At 42.8% G+C, this 24,362-nt stretch overlaps 1 protein-coding gene across 1 annotated transcript in view; it reads left to right on the top strand.

The window, feature by feature from the left end:
- Positions 1–24,362, top strand: part of VAV1 (vav guanine nucleotide exchange factor 1) — a 166,544-nt gene that overhangs the window by 104,072 nt on the left and 38,110 nt on the right. The window contains exons 13-19 of the mRNA XM_088451200.1: positions 88–173; positions 1,099–1,231; positions 16,324–16,433; positions 16,589–16,690; positions 16,787–16,878; positions 19,056–19,081; positions 21,104–21,143. Coding sequence (XP_088307326.1) covers positions 88–173; positions 1,099–1,231; positions 16,324–16,433; positions 16,589–16,690; positions 16,787–16,878; positions 19,056–19,081; positions 21,104–21,143 — 589 coding nt within the window. The remainder of the gene's footprint in view (positions 1–87; positions 174–1,098; positions 1,232–16,323; positions 16,434–16,588; positions 16,691–16,786; positions 16,879–19,055; positions 19,082–21,103; positions 21,144–24,362) is intronic.

Below are 24,362 nucleotides of genomic sequence, written 5' to 3'. Positions count from 1 at the left end.
GAAGCTATGAGCTATGTGCAACTTCTTCACTTTATCTCTCATGAAGATTTCATATATCTCCCCCATTGTCTGTGTCTTTTCCCTTAGTCTGAATCTCTTGCTCAATATGGGAGGCCAAAAACTGATGGTGAGTTGAAGTTGGTTGTAGCAGAAAAGAAATCCAAGCTGGACAGGTAAATAAATAACGGTCATGTTCACTTCACAGTTCACACTAGTTGTTAAATGTTGCAGCTAAATCAAGATGCCCACAATGTCATATAATGAGCAACCAGCCTACAGCACACACATCTTTATCAGTAATTTGTAATTGCAATTGCTTTGGCCTCTCTGTAACAAGAAACCTATCCCCTCTCTAATCAACAAGAGGCCTGTCTTCCAACATTTCTGGTGTTCTGAAATCTTGTTACCTATGTATTATTCATACCTATTATTACAAATATATAAAACACTGATCAGGTTAATGAAGTGATATTGATGTGTACTTACATTGTTTACATGAAAAATGAACAAAACTAAAGCTGGGTACACACTAGATCGACCTGCCGACCTATCTGACAATTGGTAAGTGTATACACACTTACCAATTCATCTGCCTGATGTGCCAGGCTTGACAGCTCAAATGGGCAAGCAATTTATATGCCCGCCCAGTTGAGCTGTCAATCATCGTCGGGTCCCACAGCTTGTGTACGGCGATCTGTGGGTCGTCCATACACACCAGAAGATGGCCGATATCTCTTTCAGATATATCAGCCATCTGCTGTGCTGCACAGCAGATCGGATATGTCTATCAGTGCGTACCCAGCTAAAGCGCAGTCATTTTATTCTTGATGTTTAATTTCTGGATAATATATGAAATATGGGTTGCGGGATGTCAACTACATCCCATCAAGTACAATTACTACACATCTGTAGTTCTTATAAAATATCCCTTTATATACATGTCTGCCAAAGTCAGAATTGTCTGATTATCTATTTAGTATGTAATGGTCACGTAGATCAACTTATCTCCCCTGCCTGAATTCCAGCTCAGACCTTTCCTTTTCTTCCCAATTACAAAGCACTGAAACGTTCTCAATTCTGTATTTTGTGTGCTCCCAGGTACGCCTTCCTTCTGGACCGGGCACTGGTATTGTGTAAACGGAAAGGAGATACATATGACCTGAAAGAATTTGTAAAACTTCAACATTATCAAATCCGAGATGATTCTTCTGGAGACAAAGACAGTAAAAAGGTAGAAATCCATCAATAAGAACATATGTTATTGAGCCTCTGGCTTGCCAAATATGATATAGGTATTCAAACATACACTCTTAGAGATACAAGGTCAATATCTACAGATATCTATGTAGGTATATTAAATGGTGAACACATATGGAGCCGAAAGGCAACAATTCTACTTTTAGATACGGAGAAAATTGTGATTTTATATTTATTCCCATTTATAAATTTTTAAAACCTTATATTATTCCAGTTGACTGCTAATTGGTTCCATCTTCTCTTCTACTATTATACTATCAGCTGTTTCACATCTATAACCATAGATATTTTATCTTTTAAGTTCTCAAATTAGAATGCCTTTGGGATTGTTTTTTGTATCTTGTTTGATAATTTTTGATGACTTGAAATCAAAGATTTCACCACAACAGTATTTTCCGATATATTTGTTACCATATACATACATTTCGGAGGTGCAGCGAGTCTACCTTCTGTGTTGATTACCTAATCATTCTCCTTCGACAAGTAAGCAGTCCTGACTAGCAACTACCAATTTTACTTTCCTCCTCTATAAATCCTCCATTATCATATAATAAGCATTATATTACACCCTATAGAAACATAAGCACTCTCATTTAAAGAGCAGCAATAGGTAACAAAAAACAGAGGAGGCAGTGATGCACACGCCCAAAAAGAAGCGTAGCCTCATGAGGAAGGGGTGTGACCTTACTGCATACACCCCATATCATCACTCTGGGGGTATGCCCAGCACTCTCGGAGATGCCTGGCTGCCCACAGAAGGCCTGATTCAGCAAGGAACGCAGTTGCTTATATGCACGCAATTGGCCGATTGTTGCATTCTGTGTATGCATCACAGTGCACTTGCGCGAATTAGCCACTGCGATCAGGACTGCGATCGCAGAGGCGATTGACAGGAAGTGTTTGTGGGTGCTGACGGGGCGTGGTCAGGCGAACGCAGGCGGTGCATGGGCGTGCATAAATTATCCACAGCGATACCATATGCAACCTGATGCCTCATAGCTTACGCTGAAGCAATTTCTGGGTGAAGTCTGACCTGCCTTAACTGTGCGTATGAGTCAGATGTTACCGATTGTTTAGCTATTTTGTATGTGAGTAAGGGGAAGTGGGCGTCCTTATGTCAGGCTGCGATCGCAATGCGAAAGCTAACATTTATATATCACCGCTGGGAGTAGCAACTGCGTTGTGTGCGTATAAGCAGAATAGCGATCCATGCTGAATCAGGCCCAGAGACTCTCCCCACACTGCCGGCTCCTCCTCAGTGATCAGGAGCTGCACTGTGCACACTAATTTTACAGTGCAGCACCAAGCTCCCAGTCACTGAGGAGCCAGCATTTTGGTGTCACCCCCTTGGAGGGTGACACTCGGGGCGGCCCGCACCACCATAGTGCCCCAAACTTCCTATAATGCAAAGAAAAGAGGTGCAAGATAGAATTGTCTTTGGGCCCTTCCACCCACCCTTCTGTTTGTATATATTAAACAGGACATGCACAGTTTAACAAACCAATCACTTTAGTGCAGAGACTGCCACTTGTGGCTTAAGTGATTGGTTTGTTTGGGCCCCCACAAAACAAGCTAAAAATGGGCATAAGGCAGCTAACAGTATTGCTAATCCTCTCTACAGTTGGAACTGGAAGAGGTCATTCTCCTCATCTGATTCCTCACCATCAGTGTGTACATCATCTCACACAAAATTAATTCATCTCTGCTGGAATCCACCATTACAGGTATCTCTGTATTATTTTGACATAATTGGCATTAAAGGTCTTCCTTGTGAAATTTCCAGTTCATTTTGATAAACAGCATCTTTTCCACATTTTGACGAAGTAGCCTCCTACGCCAATCAGTGATAAGGTTCCTGGCTGTGCTGAAAACTCTTTCTGAGCATGCACTGGAGGCTGGGCACATTAGGTAATGCAAAGTCAGTCTGTACAAGGGCCTCCAAATTGCCTTTTTTGTCTTTCCAGTAGTCAAAGGACTCTGTGACATGCCTATGTGTATGGTGTCATGAAAATAATCTTCCACTCTTCTTTGGATGGTGTCCATATCAAATGGAGTTGTGGTAGTGGTGTAACTCATTTTCTGTTAGACCTGACGAGATGACTCCTCTGCATCACCACTGGTTCTTTAGGGAAAGCTGAGTTTTTTCCTGGCAGCTGCTGGAGAAACTGAAGGAGGAGATGTTGTTGTGTCATGTACCACTTGAGCTGCCAACTTGCTTACCAGAAGCTGTTTGCATCTCTTAAGATCTGGATCAGTTGAAAAGAAAGACACAACATACGACGTAAACCTAGGATCAAGCACAGTTGCCAAAATGTAATGATCCAATTTCAAGATTTTAGTGACCCTTGGATCCTGGCGAAGCGAACAAAGGACTTGATCTACAAGTCTGACATACCTGGCAGAATCGCTTTATTTATTCTCCTCCTTCAATTTATCGAGCTGATTTTCCAAAAGCCTTCAACCTGGTTACCACCTCTTGTTTCAGTTGATGGCACGGCAAATTCTACTGTTCTTGCAGCTGCTGCAATCTCCTGAATAGCGAAAATGTCCCAAAATTTTTCGGGCCACAGACAGCATCTCCTGTACGCCCCTGTCATTTAAAAAAAAAACCTGTGCAACCAAGTTAACTGTGTGAGCATAACATGGGATGTGTGGGAATTCATCCAGCTGTAATGCGCTCACAATATTGGTGGCGTTGTCAGAAGTCCCAAATCCTGAGGAGAGTACAAGTGGGATAAGCCATTTTGCTATGACAAACCTTAGTTTTTGTAAGAGGTTGTCAGCGGTATGCCTCTTAGTAGAGCCGGTGATACACAGAGTAGCCTGCCTCTGAATGAGCTGGTGTTGTTTGTTAGATACTGCTGCTGCTAAAGACAAATCACCCACCCAGTGTGCTGTCACAGTCATGTAATCTTTAGTTTGCCCACTACCGCTTGTCCACATATCTGTGGTTAGGTGGGCAGTGGGTATACTGGCATTTTGTAGGCCAAAAATTAGTTTTCTTTTAACATGCTGGTACAGGAATGGCTTTTTGGGTAAAATGGACCTGAGATGGAATTTGGTACCGGGGACACAGAACCTCAATTTACTGTGTAAAACCCACTGCATTAATGGCGGATATTGGACTGAGATATAATACTAGCATAGTTGTAATGTCATCAGTGATTCACTGTGCAACTGGGTGAGAGCTGTCATACTTGTTTCTCCTTACAATGAATTGTTTCACAGTCAGTTGTTTTTAAAATACTAGTTGTCTTGGTTCCCTTCTGGAATGAAGATCTATCCCCAGCAAGAGCAGCAGCAGCAGCAGGCCTAGCGCTGAAGGATTCTTCTGAGGAATCCGAGTTAGGATAGGAGTCACCTAACCTTAACAAATATTGAGGATGAAGGTGTTCGCAATACAGTTTGCAGGTGCTGGAATCTAGTTGAACTTGACAGAAGGGAGCTAGCTGATGCTGTACTGCTTGTTGTTATTTTTTTAGCACAAGTTTCTGATGTTGTAAAAAAAATTTCAGGAGTTTGCTGCAAATGACATAACAGGGAGGAGGTACCTAGATGGTTAACATCTCTACCTCTACTTACCGTGGTTTTACAAACATTACAGGTGGCTTTACAATTATTTAACAGGATTTGGGTAAAAATAATTCCACACATAAGAGGTGCATTTGTTGGTCCTATGCACAGGCATGACAATGGCCTTCCTCATCATGGCCAAGATCTGCTTCCACTGGTGCCTGACTTACACAAACAACATCCTCATCATCGTCATTAGCGCCGACGTCAGCTACATAAATATCACCCCATCCTCTTGCACTTCCTTGGTGCCATCCTCAATTTCTATATCATCAGCTATATATGTGCTGCTCATCCCCCACATTTGCAGAGGGAGCAGAAATGGTGGATGGCTGCTTCTCTGTGAGTACAATAGTATCAGTTTCCCTTTATTATATGTGTTTTTTTCTTTAGCACTGTATATTTATTTTTATTTTAGATACCCTGAGTTAGACCCTCTATGCCCTTGAGCATCGGCTTTAGTAGATGGCGTTGAAGGACTAACGTCATGACTGGTGGCAGCAGCTGCTGTGACAGTATTTGGATGCTCTTTTCTAAACTGAATGTTATCCATTTTTCCATTTTCAGATCACTTAATGGCTTATATATGCACGTGAACAAAGTGCACCAAACAGTACAATTATTCAATTAATATTTTTTATGTCGTAGCTCTATTCCTGCATTGGCTGGAGCCACAGTGCTTTCCTTATATATTCACATCAACAAAGCACACCAAACAGAACAATACAATTATTGCATTTATTTTTTTTGATGTCGTAGCTCTATTCCTGCATGGACTGGAGTCACAGGACTTGCCTTAGATATGCATGTGAACAAAGCGCAATAAAAAGTACAAACAATACAATTATATAATTTATTTTGTATGTCACACCTGTATTCAAACTATGTGGAGCCATGGGGCTTATGTATGCACGTGAATAAAGTGCACTACGGTAAAGTGCACCAAACAATATAATTATTATTTTATTTTTTTTATGTAGCAGCTCTTTTTCTGCTTGGACTGGAGCCACAGGGCTTATATATGCATATGAACAAAGCACACCAAACAGTACAAATAATCCAATTATTTAATTTTTTTTTTTGATGTTGCAGCTATATTCAAACTGTGTGGAGTCACAGGGCTTATATATGCACATGAATGTCTTTACTGCTGGACATAGAATGGCCTATGTACAGCAGAGTATAGCACAGCATTGACTAAGAGCAGCACAGCCACTTCTGAGTCTGGACACAGCACAGCCTATTTACACTACAGCAGAGTACAGCACAGTATACAGCAGCATGCACACCCTATAAACATTGATTAAGCAAAACAGCCACTTGTGAGTCTGGACACAGCACAGCCTATACAGCAGAGTACAGCACAGCATACAGCAGTGTGCACCCCCTATACACATTGACTAAGCAGCACAGCCACTTGTGAGTCTGGACACAGCACAGCCTATACAGCTGAGTACAGCACAGCATACAGCAGTGTGCACCCCCTATACACATTGACTAAGCAGCACAGCCACTTGTGAGTCTGGACACAGCACAGCCTATACAGCAGAGTACAGCACAGCACAGCACAGCACAAGAAGCCTGCCTGACAACGAAATGGCAAAGAGTCCCATCCGGGGCACCTTATATAGAATCCAAAACCCACAAGAATCCGATGCCGCTTGGATGATGTTTTGCCTCAAAGTAGAATCCGAGTCAGACAGGAAGACCCGAACTGCAGCTCGGATTGACTCGGATTCCTGATGTTTGGGCAGGTTTGGATTTCAATCTCTAGTATATATAATTAATAATTTTTATAGCCAATGTTTATAGTTTTGTTTTATCCAATGTATTTACTAAGGTAGACTTGGAAATAGAACAAATAAGACTACGTATTTTAGGGACATTGATTGAAATTAGAAGTGACCTACATTTAAGAAACAATTAAGAAACTAGTTATCCAATGGTGATTCTTTAAGCATATTACTTATCCATCAATAACAAATTCAGTAAAAAGGGAGCATTTTAATTTAAACCAATTTCTGTGGTTCATATATTGTATGTACTGTATGTTCCATCCGTATAACCTACTGAAATCATAAATCATCATAAACAATCATAGATGTGACATGTGACTGTGCTGTTCTTCTCTGATATAGTATTGCTCAATGTGTACATTTATGAAATTGGTGCAACTTTAAAGAATAAACCGAACACTGTATAACATAAGCCACCTAACTATAGTGGAACAACACACCAGGGCATTATACTGCTAGAAAGACTCAAGCTGTGTACACACTGGAGCGATGTGTACCCGGATGAGATGGCAGCCGACATATCGTATTCGCGTTACACATCAGAACAAAGTAATAAAGGACGTAACGATCCCTCATTTCGTCCTTCATTAACTTGCACGGTGCCGCATGTGATATCGTCAAATTGGCTGTGCAGCAGGTCCGACCGGAAGATATTGCTAACGTCCGCTGAAGCATGCAGATTGGGCGTACACACTGAACTATCTGGCCGATATATCATTCCGATTCGTCCAGAAACCACAAATCTATACGACATCACTCCAGTGTGTACCCAGCTTTAGCAATGCAACCAGAGCATCTTGTAAGTGCCTGAGTGAGCACTATGCCAGTTAGTGTAGCATATATGTGGTTTCGCATTCCGCATGATTTGAAAGTGAAGTCGCACAAATGTACACTTGCAGACCAGCATGAATCCAACATGCAGAAGTTTTATGACAGGAGATGCAGAGTGCCAGTGGGGAGGAAGGTTCTCACAACTGCTGTCTACAGTAATGGCATGCTCACGCGGGATACAGTTGAGATCCTGGTGGTCAGGATGCCAGCGCTCAGAATGCCTACACATTGGCCCCCACAGGAGCACAAATATATTGGCCACAACAAATAAATAAGCACACACATTGGCCCCCACAGGAACAAAAAAAAACATATTGGCTCCCACAGGAACGAAAACTATACTTTGGTCCCAACGGGAATAAAAACAAATACGTTGGCCCTCACAGGAAAAAACAAAAACTCATTGGTCCCCTTAGTGGAAAAAATAAAACACCTTGATTAATTTTCTTTGCACCTCAGCCAGAGCTGGATTAAGGGGGAGACACAGGGGGTGAGGGGGGGAAGGTGCCTCTGGGCCCCCCTCTCTTTCAGGAGGCCTCCCGGCTTCAGCTGCTCTGACCCAGTTCTGGCCCTGATCATCCACTGGTTACAGTGCTGTCTGTGGGAGTTGCAGAGACTGTACGTTAACATGGACCTTTCACCACTGTCACCCACAGCATCCTCTGGGGAAGCAGTATAGCAGACTCTCCAACATGACCCGTTCCATTAGGTACAAAATGCTCTGCTTCTGGACTTCCCTCTTAATTTATGATTGCAGTCACCTGTGGTGAAATACCTGTCTCATCACTTACCTAGTTCAACACAGGTGGCTGCAATCATACATTAGGTGGGAAGTCCAGGAGCAGAGTGTTTTGTTCCTAATGGAGTGGGTCATGTTGGAGGGTATGGTATAGTATAGTGGCATCGTTAAGAGCTGGACTGCAGAGGCTGCACAGTGACACGGATCAATTACCATCTGTCACCAGAAGCTCACACTCTGAGGAAGCAGTACCAGGAGGACGAAACGTGCTTACACACTGAAAAAGCAAGGAAGGGCAGCAGTTTTAACCAGCAGGTTCCAGCAGCCCACCCTGCGGAGACACAGTCTTTTAAGAAGCCCAGTGTCTGAAGTATGTTTTGAGCAGCTGAGAGAACACGGCTCATTACAGCACATTCCACAGGGAACAGCCAGGAGCAGCAGCTCTGCCAGCAGCAATGTGGCAACATGCTGCTAGGAGGCAGCGGAGGCTGGAGATGAGCAGAATCAGTTCACGCACTGCCCGAGAGGAGGCTTTGGAGATTGCTCTCACTGCAGGAGTGTACGCGAGGAGGTGCACAAAAAGCGGGCACAGCCGTTGGACGGTACTGACAAGATGGGCCCCCACCCTGTCTCAAGTGCCCTGGGCTGAAGGCTTTATCTGGCCCTGACTCCAGCCTCTCAGCACCGCAGTTGGAGTCCTCAATGCAGTTCGAGACAGTCGTAGTGCGGCTACGTGACCTATGACATAATGTTGCCGCTGTCTCTGTAGGGTAATGGCCCGGCTTAGGTCACATCTGAGCCACCTGAAAGAGCCCAGCACTGCTTGGACCAGGCTACGATGCAGTGTTGTAGGTGTGAGTCCTGGCGGGCGCACTTCGTCCACACTGGGGTGGCGCCCTGTGCGGCCACTCTGTTGGACTGGGTCTCGAGCCAGCGGAAAAATTCATGAAAGGAGCAGTACACTTTTCACCAGCTTTAGGCAGGTGTAACTATGTGGGGCAAATACAGGATTTCAAGAGGTTTTTTTGTATTTTAAAGTGATTGTGGCCAGCCTATGAATATGGCACAATTAGCACTTAACAAGCTACAGTCTGCCTCAAAGTGCAGTGTATGCAATACTTCAGACATATAGAGGGCCAGCAATTACCGTAAGCAGTTAGATGTGGCAGTAATGTCAGCCCGTCTGAGCCAAATGTTTTTATGCAGATGTGGGCTCTACTTTACATTCCAAGTCCACTGCTCTGTGGATCATCGGAGCAAGTGCAGGAGTCTTGAGGAGCAGAAATAGAGCCAAGCACTGGCCCTGGATATATATCTACACATTGGTGTCCTTATACACTGTATAGTGAATGTAATGCAGAATTAATAATTAACACTATAGATGGCCTAAAGCACTGACTTCAGCTGAGAGAGCCTTAAAAACGTTATCAAGTCGATTTATCTCATATATATAACATAAGAGCATACTTGCCAACTCTCCTTCATTGCCAGGGAGACTTCCTGAAATAGTAGAAATCTCCCTGTCTCCCGGAAGAGTCTAGCAATCTCCCTAATTGCACCTTACCCCAATTACGAAGCTGTATAAAATACATTCAAATGGGATTATTAAGGTGCCTACACACTTACCGATTTTTTTACACGATCTGGTCGATTCCGACGCATTGGAACGACAGATCGTTTCCTGAGGACTTATTTCCTTCTGGACTCTGATATTAATTCTAGATCCCTTGACACAGATAAGCTAAATTTATTCATTGACGGAATGGGGTTGGGTACGGGATCCTGGTGGTCAGGATGCTATGGATTCCTACCTATTGATTCCTACCTATTGATTCCTACCTACCTATACCTTCTAAAATTGTCGCTATTTAGCGTAATGAGTCGCACAAGAAATAAACGCTTTCAGACTTTGAGTGTGGTTCCAAACTACAAAAAGTTATTATTCAATATAAAAACAGATGGTTACACGCTGTGATCTAAATACAATTAGCGCAGATAAAGCATACAGACCCAAGGTACAGTTGTTACATACGCACACGCTCTGGACCCAGATACCGGCATCAATATAGAAAGCTCCATCAACAGCAAGGCAAGAAGACTGGCAACCAAGTTTAGAGAGCCCACATATATACTCTTACAGGGATAGGCAATACAATAGAACAGTTTGGCATGATTCCATTGGTTCTTCTTCCTAGTTCTTCTGTTACAGTATAGTTCATACGTCAATTCAAATGGACACAAACCATCCTCCAACAGCCCTTTGTGTCCTTTTTCCCGCTGCATACTAAATCTAAGCTGGTTACATTACAGAGTACATTTTAATGTTTAACTCTCTGTAGTCCATAGTTTGCAGACACTTGTTGCGATCTTCTCACTGGTGGTACCGGAAATCTGCAAAGATACGGTGGAACAGTACAACACCAAACACGGTCTGCTTACCATGTACTAAACCTTAGATATTACATTTATTTCACAACATTAATAATACTGAATAAACCTTGAATATTACACTTTAATACTAGGAAACGTTTTATATAAGTGTGCAGTGTGTAAGTATTGGGGTTTTGGGAAAAGACGCTAGTTAGCGTTGTGCGACTACGTGTTTGTGGAGTACACCATGGTACATGTTTTGCAGGGTTAATCATTTTATATGTTTTAGTGACTGTCTGTATTTATATGATGAGGACTTTCAACTTCTTTCTATTGCGTGGGAATCGCACAACGCTAAATAATAGCACCGCCGTATGTACTTATAATGGGCGAGATTCACTAAAATGGCGCTGGGTGGCCAGTCGCAAAATGGCGTCTCATTGCCATTCGCAAAATGGCGTTGCGCAGATTTAATTTTAACCCAATCCTCAGCCAATTATCTGGCTTCGACAATGCCGATTGTCAGAATACCGACAGCGGCATCATGACAGTCAGAAATCCGACAGATTTTTGTAACTATTATAACCCTTACTCTAACCCTCCCCCTAACCCACATTCCCGCAGCGTAACCCTAACCCTCTCCTCTTGCAGCCTAACCCTACCCCTCCCTCCCTACAGCCTAACTCTATCCATCCCCTCCTGCAACCTAACTCTAACCCTCCCCCTTGTGCATAACCCATGAAATCATGGGTCTTTTTTTCGAAACCCTATAAGGATGCAGTGGGAAATCGGCGACCTTGGAGATACCATAAGTGTGCCATATGTGCGCAATTACTCCTAGGGCGAGCCAGCTTGTGGCTATATGATTTTCTCTCCAAAACAAAAAATTTATAAATTATGTTATTTTCTGATCATATCTGTCTGGTTGTTTGCACATAACAATTATGGTTTAGTAATAATGACGTTCAGATATTTTTCATAACCCCTTTGATTAAGATGATAGTGTAGCAGACACATTAGGGTATATATCCTTATGAAAGGTATAGTATTAAAGGTGCACAAGTGTTTATTGGGTGTTAATGGCTATGGTCATTATTCAGTGCAACATATATAATAAAAAAAAGCAATGATTACAAACACATATCTAATATATATGTATGATATTATAATATGAGTGTAGCTTTCAAACACATCTGAGCACCAACATTGCATAAATTCTACTGCTGAACATGGTTGTACAACATAGTAAGACAGTAATGGGGATGTGTGTGTACACCATAAATCCCCAACATTCATGTTAAAGTGCAGCTTTGCAAATACGGTCCTTAGAGAATCAGGCCCTCACTGCGGTCCGCATTACATTGACTGACTAGGGCGGACCTTTATCGTGGTCGGTGGTGGCGCCGGTCCCACGGCTCCCAAGGTACGAGCCCCGGCGGCCCTGCCCTAGTTACGCCACTGATACAAATGTAAACTAATGTTTATAGCCCTTTTAGGTAAATGTGATGGGATAAGGTTGAAAGGAGCGGTGTTGTCCGTTTGCATATATTCACACTATGGTCTGAAAGTGCGGACTGGTACTTCTCAGTGCTACTAACCCTATCTTTCCCTACCTCTGAGTCTGCAGTCCTCTGCAGAACAGAGAACGCCCTCAGCTGGGTGATGTGTTGTGGCGGCGCTGAACTATGATGTCAGATGCCCGGACTGTGTGTAGCAAGCACGGCTAGCTTCTTCTCGATCTCTTTCTTCCGTTCACTCCACACTGTTCCAATGCGTTTCGCGCCACTATCGGCACCTTGTCAAGGATAGAGGGGGGTGTTCCCAGGATTGTCCGTTTATTGTAAAATTAGGTTAAAAAACGAAAATATAAACCGGAAATGCCTTCAAAAAAGCAGCATGCACATGGTAAATTTTTTTTTAATATATATAGTACTTTTTCTTATCAGTATATAAATATATATAAGATATATAAAAAGTATATAAATATAAGGTAATGGACCGGGCGTGTCTGTGTGTTTTGGGGTTCTATTAAGATGGATCAAAGTATAGTTGATAGTCATGTCTCTTTAAGGTTCACAGAGAGTCCTAATTTCAAGGTGGGTGTCTGCGCTCCATTATATGGAAACACCCTCATAGAATTAAATTATACCTATACCTATATTTCTAGACTTCTCTACATTCTGAGAAATGTGCCTGGTGGAAATGAAAAACACAGTGCACAATGTCCACCTTATGTCATTGACAACATTTAAAGTGTCGACCTCCAGTCCATGTCAACATTCTGAATGTCGGCATTTTGTACCACACCCTCAAGTTTCCTGTTATTTTTAATATTTATTTTCTTTCATTATATGGGTCACAATTGAAATACATTTTTTCCTCACAAAAAAAACATCTGGAAGGTGTATAATGTGATGATGAGTCTCCCGCGCATTTGACCAGCTGGAGAATTGAAATTCTTTTGCAGGCAGGAATGACTATAGGCCTACCTGTTAAATAGGGAATGCTTCCATAAATCTGGGGCAGGTGACTGAAGTACAGCAGAAAACTCAGTTGCAGTGTATATAAAAAACAAAACAGTCAGAAGCAACCACTGGGATAATTAATATCTGACTGATGGCTGCCTCTACCAGACGGAGAAACTGTACCATTCAATAGACTTGAAAAAGACACAAGAAACAAGAAGCGCTGTCTGTCAGACAATTATTTAATAATAAATAACATATACATTTTTAATCACACAGCCGGTGACACATAGAAATACACATACAACCCCCTAAAATATATATAATTATGGTTATATTGTAACACTATTAACATGATGCTAAAGATACTGTACAGATGTTTTTGTTGTGTTTTTTTTATTTTCAAATAATTACAAGTTGATTAAAAAGTCTGGAAATACTGTTGTTTAGTATGTTTGCACTATATAAATAAATGTAGATAATAATAATAGTAATAATTTAAAAAAATGGGGATCACTAACTAAGCAACCAACAGGTATAGATCCAAGGGAAACCACAAACTTATTCCCTAATGAAAATTAATATATAGAAAAGGGTTTTATATATACTGCACAGTATATATAAAACCCTTTTTTCTATATAAAAATAAGAAATATCTGTTATTGCCTCTAGAGGGTAAATTTACTAAGAATCGAGTCTGATCGAGTTTTTTTTTTCAACTCGAATAGCATCGCGGAAACGTGGGTGATTTTAGCTGCCAGTGAGTTGGCCGATGGTGAAGCAGATCTCTCACCCGAGTAGCAAGTTTTGAAGGAGATTTCTCCCCCGAGTAGCAAGTTTTGAAGGAGATTACTCACCCGAGATTGCAATCTCGACCAAACTCGAATCTTAGTAAATTTACCCCTAAGGATCAGTACGTCAAGAGAATAGAAAAAATAATAACAAATTTTCCTTTAAAAATGAATAAAATCATCTCCTTTACACTCATAACATTTATAAAAGCATTATTTAGCCTTCATAAAAAGATAGCACTGTAATTTTTCAGACCTGTTTTGTTTCTCCATTATCCCTGTATTAGAGGGCTGTCAATCTTGACTTGTAGCAGAAGTACATGGCCAGACTCCATGCATTTGTATTAATAGGTCACTGGAGTTACATAGACCCTGATTCATTTCAGAGATGGACAGTAATGCAATCGCAGCTGGGATTTAGGGCCTAATTCAGACCCGCTCACGAGCGCTGAGCGCTCGCAAGCGGGTCGATGGTGCCCTAATGCGCATGCGCACGACGGAGGGAGCTCCGTCGTGCGCATGCGCGAGACCTACACAGCGACAACCAAGCTGTCGCTATGGGTCTCGCATCAAAGGGGGCGTGCTGTCGATGGTGAGTGACAGCACACCCCCTTTGGTGGGCGTGCCGGGGGCATTGCTGCCCAGACGGAGGCGTTCTCATGGGAACGCCTACCGTCTGGGTCCGGCCCCACTGACATCACTAGTAATGTCAGTGGGAGTGCTTTTGGCTCTGATAGAGCCAAAAGCACTCCTGGGCTTGCGGCAGCGAGACCCTACCGCAGGGTCTCATCGCAAGCCCGATGGTCGCGATGGTCTTGACCATCGCGACCATCTTTTTGGCCGCTCGCATAAGCTGTGGGTGGTCACCCACAGCTATGCAAGCAGCCAGGGGGCTGCTCCATTTTTAGGTAGGAGGGCCCTGATTCAGAGCGAGCGCTCTGGTCAGAGCGTCCGGCTCTGAATCAGGCCCTTAGTACGGAACGCAGCTGTGACAATATGCTAATGGTTGCAAAGATCACCCGAGCATAGGGACGCCCACTGCTGCCCACTCTTACCTGTGTACGACTTTGCTTATCTGCGTAAATATCGTTAACATCGACTCACATCAAGCAGCCATCTTGCCCTAGCGGAAGGTCTGACCAACCGCAAACACTGCAGCGCTCCTCGCATGCTGAGAGCTGTCATGCTGTGAATGCAATCGCAATTGGTATTTTATGCACGCCCATGAAATGGTGTTCAAACAGTCAGACACACCTGCATTTTTCTGACCACTCCCTCTTTACCATCTCCAAACGCTGACTACCTGTTACTTACTTTGCGAGTGGATTATCTGTGGAAACGTAATCGTAAAGCAATCACGGCGGATAGGCATTTGCAACTTATATGAAGGCGCACTGGTAAACAATCGCTCAATCTGCGTAATTATCGCCAGTGCGTCCATCTCTGAATCAGCTCAATAAACTTCACACTTCCTCCTGTCTTATTTCTCTATTATGGGGTCTGTGTACTAAGCAATGAAGAGTGATAAAGTACCAACCAATCAGCTCCTAGCTTTCACTTTACAAACTTTAGATGTATCAAACCTTGAAGAGAGATAAAGTGGAGATTGATAACGTACCAACCAATTAGCTCCTAACTGTCGTATTTCAAACAGCCTGAAAAATGACAGTTAGGAGCTGATTGGTTGGTACTTCATCTCCGTCCACTTTATCCCTCTCCAAGGCTTACATAGGGCCTGATCCAGTTTGGATCGCAACTGTTAATACGTATGCAATCGGCTGATTGTTGCGTACTGCGCATACATATGTGTGTGCGTGCACGAACTGGTGACTGCGAACAGGACAGCGATCGCAGTTACTAAGTAGACCCATCACCGAGTGATTGACAGGAAGTGCCGTTTGTGGATGGTGACGGGGGAGGTCGGCAAAAGGCAGGCTTGCCAGTGCGTTTGAACACCTTTGTATGGGCATGCATAAATTATCCACTGCGATGCCTTGCACAGCCTGAGGTCTCATAGCGTGTGATAAAGTTACCAATTGCAGAGTAAGGTCAGAGCTTGTGCAAGTGTGTGTGAGGCTGCGATGGTACCGATGTTTTCGCAGCCTTGCTACACATTACGGATGTGTGTAAGGTAAAGTGGGCGTCCTTATGTTGTGCTGCGATGGCATAGCATCGCAATGGATTAGCATACTATCGCAGTGAGACTGCGTGCGTAATCGCTATTGCAATCGCAGTTGTGATGGGTAGTGAATCAGGCCCATAGACTCCTAAGTCTGAGAGAAAGTACCGATAGAGACCATTAAGACCTCTAATCCAAATTTGCAATATATTTGCGATTTACAGTATAATGTGATTAGACATTACCTAGTGCATTAATGCAACACTAACGGAAGCCCAGACCTTCTCTCAGTTCCCGCACTCACCTAGAAATACAATAGTGGCCTGGTAGAAGATGCCCTCTTGTCCCCATACTTACTACTGCATATTATTTTGTCTTTCAGTGGTCACACATGTTCTATTTGATTGATACGTCTGGATCTCAAGGATATGAACTTTTCTTCAAGACAAGAGAACTGAAAAAGAAATGGATGGAACAGTTTGAAATGGCTATGTGAGTGACAGACATATAGGCATCCTCATCCCCAGAACATCCAACACTTTCCAACCTGTGACATATTTGCCATGTAGCATGTTTTACATATAGAATATACATGGACATGTTTGTAGCAAAGTGTATTGTTTATATTACTTATGGTTTCTCTGCAGATCAAACATTTACCCAGAAGATGCTTATGCAAATGGACATAATTTTGAAATGTATTCATTTGAAGATACATCCACATGCAAAGCCTGTCAGATGCTGCTAAGGTATATATTTGTGGCATCTCTAGCCATAAACAGACTGTTCCTTTTAGGTCCTTGTGTCCGTGTTCCAATCTCACACACTCTTCTCTGGCCTCTTAGGGGCACATTCTTCCAGGGCTACAAATGCAGCAATTGCAAAGTGCCTGCTCACAAGGAATGCTTGGGGAGAGTGCCGTGCTGTGGGAGACAAGGTGAGAAGCAGATTGTGGTAGACATATCAGGAAGTGTTCTAACACACACACTGGGATAGCCATTGTAAGGAGTCTGACAGGTGTTTAGTGAGTTTCATGCCCAGATACAGGGCCGTATTCAATTAGCCGCGAAAAGTCAGACTCTGCGAAAAAGTATCGACGATTGCGACTTTTCGCCAGGCAGAAACTCATATCCGTATTACAATGCAAACACTTTTCGCGTCCGTGGAAAGTCAATGCAGTGTAATAGGCGAAAAAGATTTGCCTCTGAATAGGTGGAGAAAAAAGTACAAAATCACTATTTTGGGTTACAAAGGTGAGGAAACCACTCAGCACCCTTGGGACAGCCCCCCAAAGGACTGTCCCAACTAAAAAAAAAAAGCGAGGAACACCCCAAAAAAGCACTTTGAAAATGGGGGCAAAAATGTGCAAAGTGGGGGTACAAACGTAAAAAGTAGCGAAATAGACTTTTGGGGTGTCTGCAAGTATGGGTGAGGTGTTTTTTGGATTGCAGGTGCTTGCTTCAGGTGCGTTTTTTACGTTTGTTTAAACTTTACTTTAGCGACTTTAAACCATGCTAGCACCCATTTTCAAGTACCCCAAATTTGACAGGACTACTTATTTTCTCCAAAAAATACTGCTTAATGCTATTCTTCACCACTTGTGCAAAGACGCTAATTAGAAGATATTGACACACCTTAAGTACCCCAAATAGCTTTATTAGGGCTATTCGGGGGCATGTACATTGATCCCCATGTTAGTGCATCTTTTAGGTTGATTTACCTAATTTTGACAGCACTTTTTGTCTGTTTTGCATCAGCCGGGTAGCACTTTCACGTCTTTTGGAATTGAATACGGCGAATCGCGGGACGTGCGCGATAACTTTCCGCAGCTAAAAGGTGCGGAGTAGGCAAAAAGTCTGGCATGCGAAAAAGTATAGCTGGTGCGAAACTAATTGAATACGGCCCATAGATGGTAATCAGTAGTGGATGGAATGTAACAAGGCAGAATAACATTCTAAAGGTCTATCGAACCAAAGGCTATTACTTTTATCATGACAAAGTACTTGATTATGTACTGATAATTTTATTTAAATTTAATCCTTACAATAGTTTGGATCTGTAGGATAGAAATACACTAGTAGATTGTCACAAAACTTTTTTGAAGTGTAATAGTTTTTGACGGACATTTATTCAACGTGCAACTATAAACTTTGTATTCTGGTGATAATTGGAGCAGAGTATGTTTAGCAGCATTAAGAAAAATATTGCAAGATGTGCGAATGACAACTTTCAGGACCAAGACTAGAAAGGTCTCAGACTACAAAAACATATTGTCCATTGGGTTAGTGGAGCTATTCCACAGATTCCAAGCACAGTTAGCTTTCATGGTACTAGGCTTAGGGGTCTATTTACTAAGCAGTGTTAGGAGAAAGAGTGAAAAGTGATAAGAAAGTGATAAGGTGCCAGCCAAGCAGCTCCCAACTGTAATTTTTCAAACACAGCCTGTGAGATGACAGTTGGGAGCTGATTGACTGGCACCTTATCACTTTTCACTGTCTCCTATCACTGCTTAGTAAATAGACCCCTTAATGTTTTATTATAATGTAGTTTACTAGCATTGCTGTTACCAAGTTATGGGATAATATTATACAATGGGGGAGATGTATCATACCTTTTAAAGAGTGGATAAGTGAAGTTATCCATATCAACCAATCAGCTTCTAGCAATCATTTTTAGAATATACTTCATAAATGTTATCTGAGGCTCATTGGTTAGCTGATGCTCATTGGTTGCTATGGGTAACTTCTCCATTTGTCCGCTTCTCCTCTCTATAGAAGGTTTGATAAATGTCCCCATATTTTTTAATTTAATCTCAAGTACTTTTATTGAGATTTGTCTTACATTTTATTTATTTTTCTTTTTACATGTTTTTGTGATAACATTTTTATTATATGGATGTTTTGTGTCACAAGAAATGTCCATATGGCAGCTGTGCTGGTAGGTATAACCAGTAGGTATCTCCGCATCAAGTGGGTGGGGAGCACAGATTTAAGAATAGTAATTTGGCAGGAAACAATTTTGACATAATGGAAGATTTGAACATTTAGTTAATAGTTATGACATAACTGGATATAACTTGGAAATTAATCTGTTATTTATTCTTTCTTTCTGCAGATAGCGGCTCCAATACTATGAAAAAGGTACATACACTGTGTCATTGTGTATAAGAGAGTGCCTTTCAGAGAGGATAGCAAACCATCTAGAGGAAGTGAAAAGTAAAAATAAAAAACTGTAACATTCCAGTGGGCGCAATGTATATTTCTCATATGCACCAAGCCCCGGAATGCCATGCACTCTTTGGCTTGGTTGCTATCCGGAGAGTGCTGTGAGAGGGATCCTCCTAGCACACCCTGTGGCACATGCATCCTTCTGCACATGTGCAGAAGGATGCCAGAGAGGTTTCTGGGTCATAGACCCGGAAGTCCCTCCATCGCAAAGGGACACTATTACCAAGAGAATGGTCCTTTGTGGTGCTGGTCATGTACCGCCGGCAAACATGCGTCATGCATCCCACCCAGTGGGAATATGGAGAGTATGGAGAAGTAATAACAATAGCAGTAGGAGAAATACAGAAAGGGGAAATAAAGGAGTAATGCATTGCTACAAGCAGGGTGGAAGATATAATAGTAGAAAAGAATAGGGGATTAAATTATGGGCCTGTTTCAGATCCGCACGCTAATGCCATTGCAGCTGCGATTTTGCACAGAATGCAATTGCAAAATTATGCTAATGACCCACTTGCCGTCCAGAGCTAAGAAACGCCCACTGAATGCATCTCACATCCGCCGCTCACACACAAAACCTTAAACATCGGATGCAGATCTGGCAGCCATCAGCCTGCTGAATAAGTCTAAAGGTGCGTATCCACTACCAATTTTACCAGACGATTGAACGATAATGACATTGTTATCGTTCAATCGTTAAAAATTGGGCACAAATTGGGCAGTTTAATGTCAAAAACGACCAGTGATACGCAGAGCCGTAGCTAGACTTTTTGGTGCCCTGTGCCAGAGAGAGCATTGGAGTCCCCCTCATTTTTCAAAGGGACATAATGCACCCAAAAATAGCGGAATGGCCTCATGGGGAAGGACCAGTGAAGAGATAGGGGAGGCCAGGAGATGCTGGGGATGTAATAAGAGAAAACTATGTGAGAATGATAATAAACAGAAATTTTATGGGCCCAAACAGCGCCCCCTGACCTGTGGTGCCCTGTGCGATGGCACCGGCCGCACTACCCTAGTTACGGCCCTGGCGATGCGCCCGCCCACTGGTCGTTTTTGACATTATCATCTCCCGGACATGCTGGTCAACCTGACGACGTCGTCAGGTTGTCCATGTTCGGGGATGGTTGATGTGCCTACACTGAACAACTGTTCGTTCAGTGTAGGCACAGCACAGACTGTGAAACAACTGCACGATTACAATGTCGTAATTGTGCACTCGTTTCACAGATGCTTTGTGGACACGCACCTTAAGCTGTCGCAGACATAGCTAGTCTGCAGACACACCGAGGGCTCTCCTACTGAGAGCAAGGACGCAATGGCTAATTTATGCACGCCCAGAAAACAATGTTTAAACGGTCCCGCAGACCTGCGTTTTTCTAATCATCCCATTGTTACCTCCCCAAATACTGACTACCTGCTTCTCACTTTGCAAGTGATTCCTCTTTGTGTGCGTGATTGGAAAACAATTGCTACGCGTGCGCTATGTGGCTTTCATGCATGCGCAATGACTAACAATCGCTCTAACTGCGTAAATTTCGGCACTATGTGTGGATCCGAATCAGGTCCTACGTCAGTTGTGCTAAAGTCCAGAATGTACAAATTGACAAGTTAAAGTACAGTAAGAGTTTGTAGTGAATTAATATGGTAGGGCAGGGAGGGGGGTTAAGGGAAACAGGGGTCTATTTATCAAGCAGTGAAAAGTGTGGAGAAATGGACCAGTGGAGAAGTTGCTCACAGCAACCAATCAGCTCCTACCTATTATTTTATAGACTGTACTTGATCAATGCTACTTCAAAGCTGATTGGTTGCTATGGGCAACTTCTCCACTGGTCCACTTCTCCACACTTTCCACTGCTTGATAAATAGACCCCTCAGTGTGCTGATAGTATGCTGAAAGAAAACCAGCAATAATGATGGATTATATGTATATTTTTGCAGAGGCCAGGTCGTGGACCACAGACTAAAAGGGCAGAGTCAGGTATGTGTGTTCTATAATATATATTTTTGGTCTGTCAATGGCACTGTTTCTCCTGTGCTACCCTGCTGACACAGGGGCTTATTCATCATTACTAAACTTTCCCTGGAGGTAATTAGGTTTAGAACTCGCATGGAGTTCTACCTAATTACCAGAGGAATTCATCATTCCTCCTCCCCATAACTATCTATTCCGAAAAGCTGTCATTTTTGTGATGACAGCTTTTCAGGAAATAGATAGTTATCCCTGTCTACACTAACTTACCGAAGCTGGAAACAGTGCTGCGCATGCGCTGTTAAATTCGTTAACCCAGCGCATGCGCAGCACTGCCTACACATGCGGTAAGTTTGTGTCCCGCCCCCCTCCGCTCACCTGCACCCCCTCTCCCCCGCTCACCCCCCCCCCTTCAGCACTTACCTGTCCATGCAGCAGCCTCCGGCTCCATCCTGCTGGTCTGTCACATGGTCTCCCAGCACACCACAGTACAGATTAGAAAAAAAATATATATATATATTTTTTCTAATCTTTATTGTGTTCTGCTGGGAGAACACAGAGTCCGACCAGCCTCCGGAGCAAGAGGACATACCAGAGCGCTGGAGGGAGTCGTCGGAGGACCTGTCCAGCTGGCAGTAGGTAAGTTTCACCTGCTATTCGCCACCTCACAGTGGCGGAAAGTACCTCCATCAAATTCCGAAAATTCATAATTTTCGGAATTTGATGAATACCGTAATTTTCACATCCCCATAGTAATGTACTAATGTATGGGGAGTGTGGAAATTTACACAGGGTGACTTAGCAAGGAGATATCAGTGATATCTCCTATGCTAAATGGCTTCATGAATACTAAAATAACGTTATTAAAGAAAAATGTCCTTAAAAACGTTAATTTAGTGTTGATGAATAGGCCCCACAGTGTGAAATGTCCATAATATAGATGACAACAGTTGCTGGCAATAGATACTGCAAGTAGTTAAACAAATCTTATTGATATAATCAATGAACTGTTGAAATACTGCCCCACTTATTGGAAGATACCTGACAGTTCTCAGCAGTGCTCATGGCCTTTCTTCTTGTACTGTATGTATGCTGTGACAAACAAGTCTTGCACATTTGTTGTTTGGGGCATTCAGGTTATTCTAAAAGGTCTAAAGTGGTGCGTGCCTATACAGGTCCAGGCCTGGCATCGCTTAGAAGCCTGTTGCTGGCTGTGCTTCCTAACCTGGATGATATTGCCTTTGTATTTACTGTTGCTGAGCTTCACTTTTTTCCTGACCATTATATCTTGCTTAACTTAAGAGTTCACCTTTGTTTTTAGGAAGTATTGTATGTACTGCAAACATGGCAGCCCCCCACCTACTTCTACTCGCTCCTCTGCAGATAATGGCTATGCATTGTTCTTGTTGGAATCAGTATATAATGCTGCCAGATCTAATGCCGGCGGACTAAATACCGACAGAGGTATCAATGAAGATCCTGATTAGGGCTCATAAGTACACTAAACCCTCCCCTCTTCCCCCCCTAACCCTGACCCTCCCTTAGGGGTGCCTAACCCTAACCTCCCCCAGTGGTGCCCAACCCTAAGTCCACCCCGGGGGTGCCTAAACCTAAGCCCCCCTTTCACGCACCACAAACCTAACCCTCCCGGGGGGTGCCTAACCCTAACCCACACAAGGGAGGTGCCTAACTCTAAATTCCCCCGGGTGTGCCTAAACCTAACCATCCCCCCCGCTGCTAACAGCTACAAAGCCCTGGCTTACCTTCGTTCGGGATGCCGGTCGTCGAGATTTAGATTCCTATCTGTAGTCCCTCATCGAGTTCCCAGCATTGGGATTTCGGCGTCGGGATTTAGACACCTATCTTTAGTCCCTCGTCGAGTTTCCAGCTTCGGGATTCCGATGGGCGGCATCCTGTTCTTGTCACCTGTCTTTATTTCACCTGCTGATTTGATCTGTTGTGTATGACATTTCCTACCCTCTTCACCCTTCCGTTATTCACTAGTTATCCATGCTGTCATCGACTATAGTAAAATGCACAAGGCCTGAGGGCAACGGCATACTGGTGAACACATTAAGTTCTATTGTAAAGTGTCTGCTAAAAGTAAGGACAGAGACTAGGCTACTTATAGTGGCGGACTCATTGGTGTCACTGGTAACCATTACAATGTAACATGCTATATATATTTATTTTGTGGAATCTGGCTCAGATACTCAAAGCCATGTCGCAGATTATCCAGCATCTACCAGAGTTTCACAAACAAGTGTTATTTGGCATTTTTAATCTCAGCTGGTTCTAGTTTCTACTCCTGAACTTAAATTAAAACTTCCTGGAGACCACCAAACTTGTAAATTTTATTTAGAATTGAGACCATGATCTTGTGACTCAGAAGAGCAAAACTATGGAATAAATATTTAACTTATTCAAGGAGATCCTCAGGCATGGGCCTTCAGTGTGACTCTCCAGAGTCTAGTTATCGTCTACTGAATAATTCTTTGAGGCCTTGTGTCTTCTGTATGATAGCCCAGACCCGCTAATGCTACGCTACTTCAGGTAGAAGGTCTCAGGCATATTATGTAGCTTAGAATGCCTTATAAAATCAGGAATGGTCATCGATGGCAGACATGTGACAATTGGGATTCTTTGGCACACAGTTCTTAGTCCTCCCCCCCTTGTTGTGCTGCTTAGCCCCGACCACTGTCCCTGATTGGGCTGTCTCCTTCATGTGATCCAAATACAGCAAACCATCAATTGCTTTTTGTCGATGGTTAACTGTAAAAGTACCGATGGCAATATTGATAGAGACCATTGATGGTGAACTATTTGATAGCTATCCCTATATTTAAAATGAAAAAAATAACATAAATAAAAGTAGAAAAATCAACCCCACACACCAATTATAATTATAATACATTTCAATATAAATAAAGACTCACACATGCCCTTGTTTCCACCCTTATTGCACATTTAAATCCACAGAGATCTTCATCGTAGGTTTGTCTATCCAAAGAGATCTTTGGCTTCTACTTTGGTCAAACTAAAACAATTCAGATCAGCTCTTTCCATCAGAAAAGTCTGCATCCTACAGATGCTGCCACCTTGGCCTGTGAGGCTGAGCACTTTCCTGTAAAGATAGGTGCAAACGGCATAAGCACTGAAAATGGCAAACACTTTGAATGCACAAGATGTAAAGGAACTTCACATTGCTCAAAGACAAACTGACACAGT

This window comes from Taudactylus pleione, unplaced genomic scaffold (assembly GCF_031769625.1).
Source record: "Taudactylus pleione unplaced genomic scaffold, aTauple2 ptg000541l, whole genome shotgun sequence".
In the NCBI taxonomy this organism is placed as follows: domain Eukaryota; kingdom Metazoa; phylum Chordata; class Amphibia; order Anura; family Myobatrachidae; genus Taudactylus; species Taudactylus pleione.
Note: the sequence above shows the minus strand (reverse complement) of the source record. Positions and strands in the feature narration are given on the sequence as shown.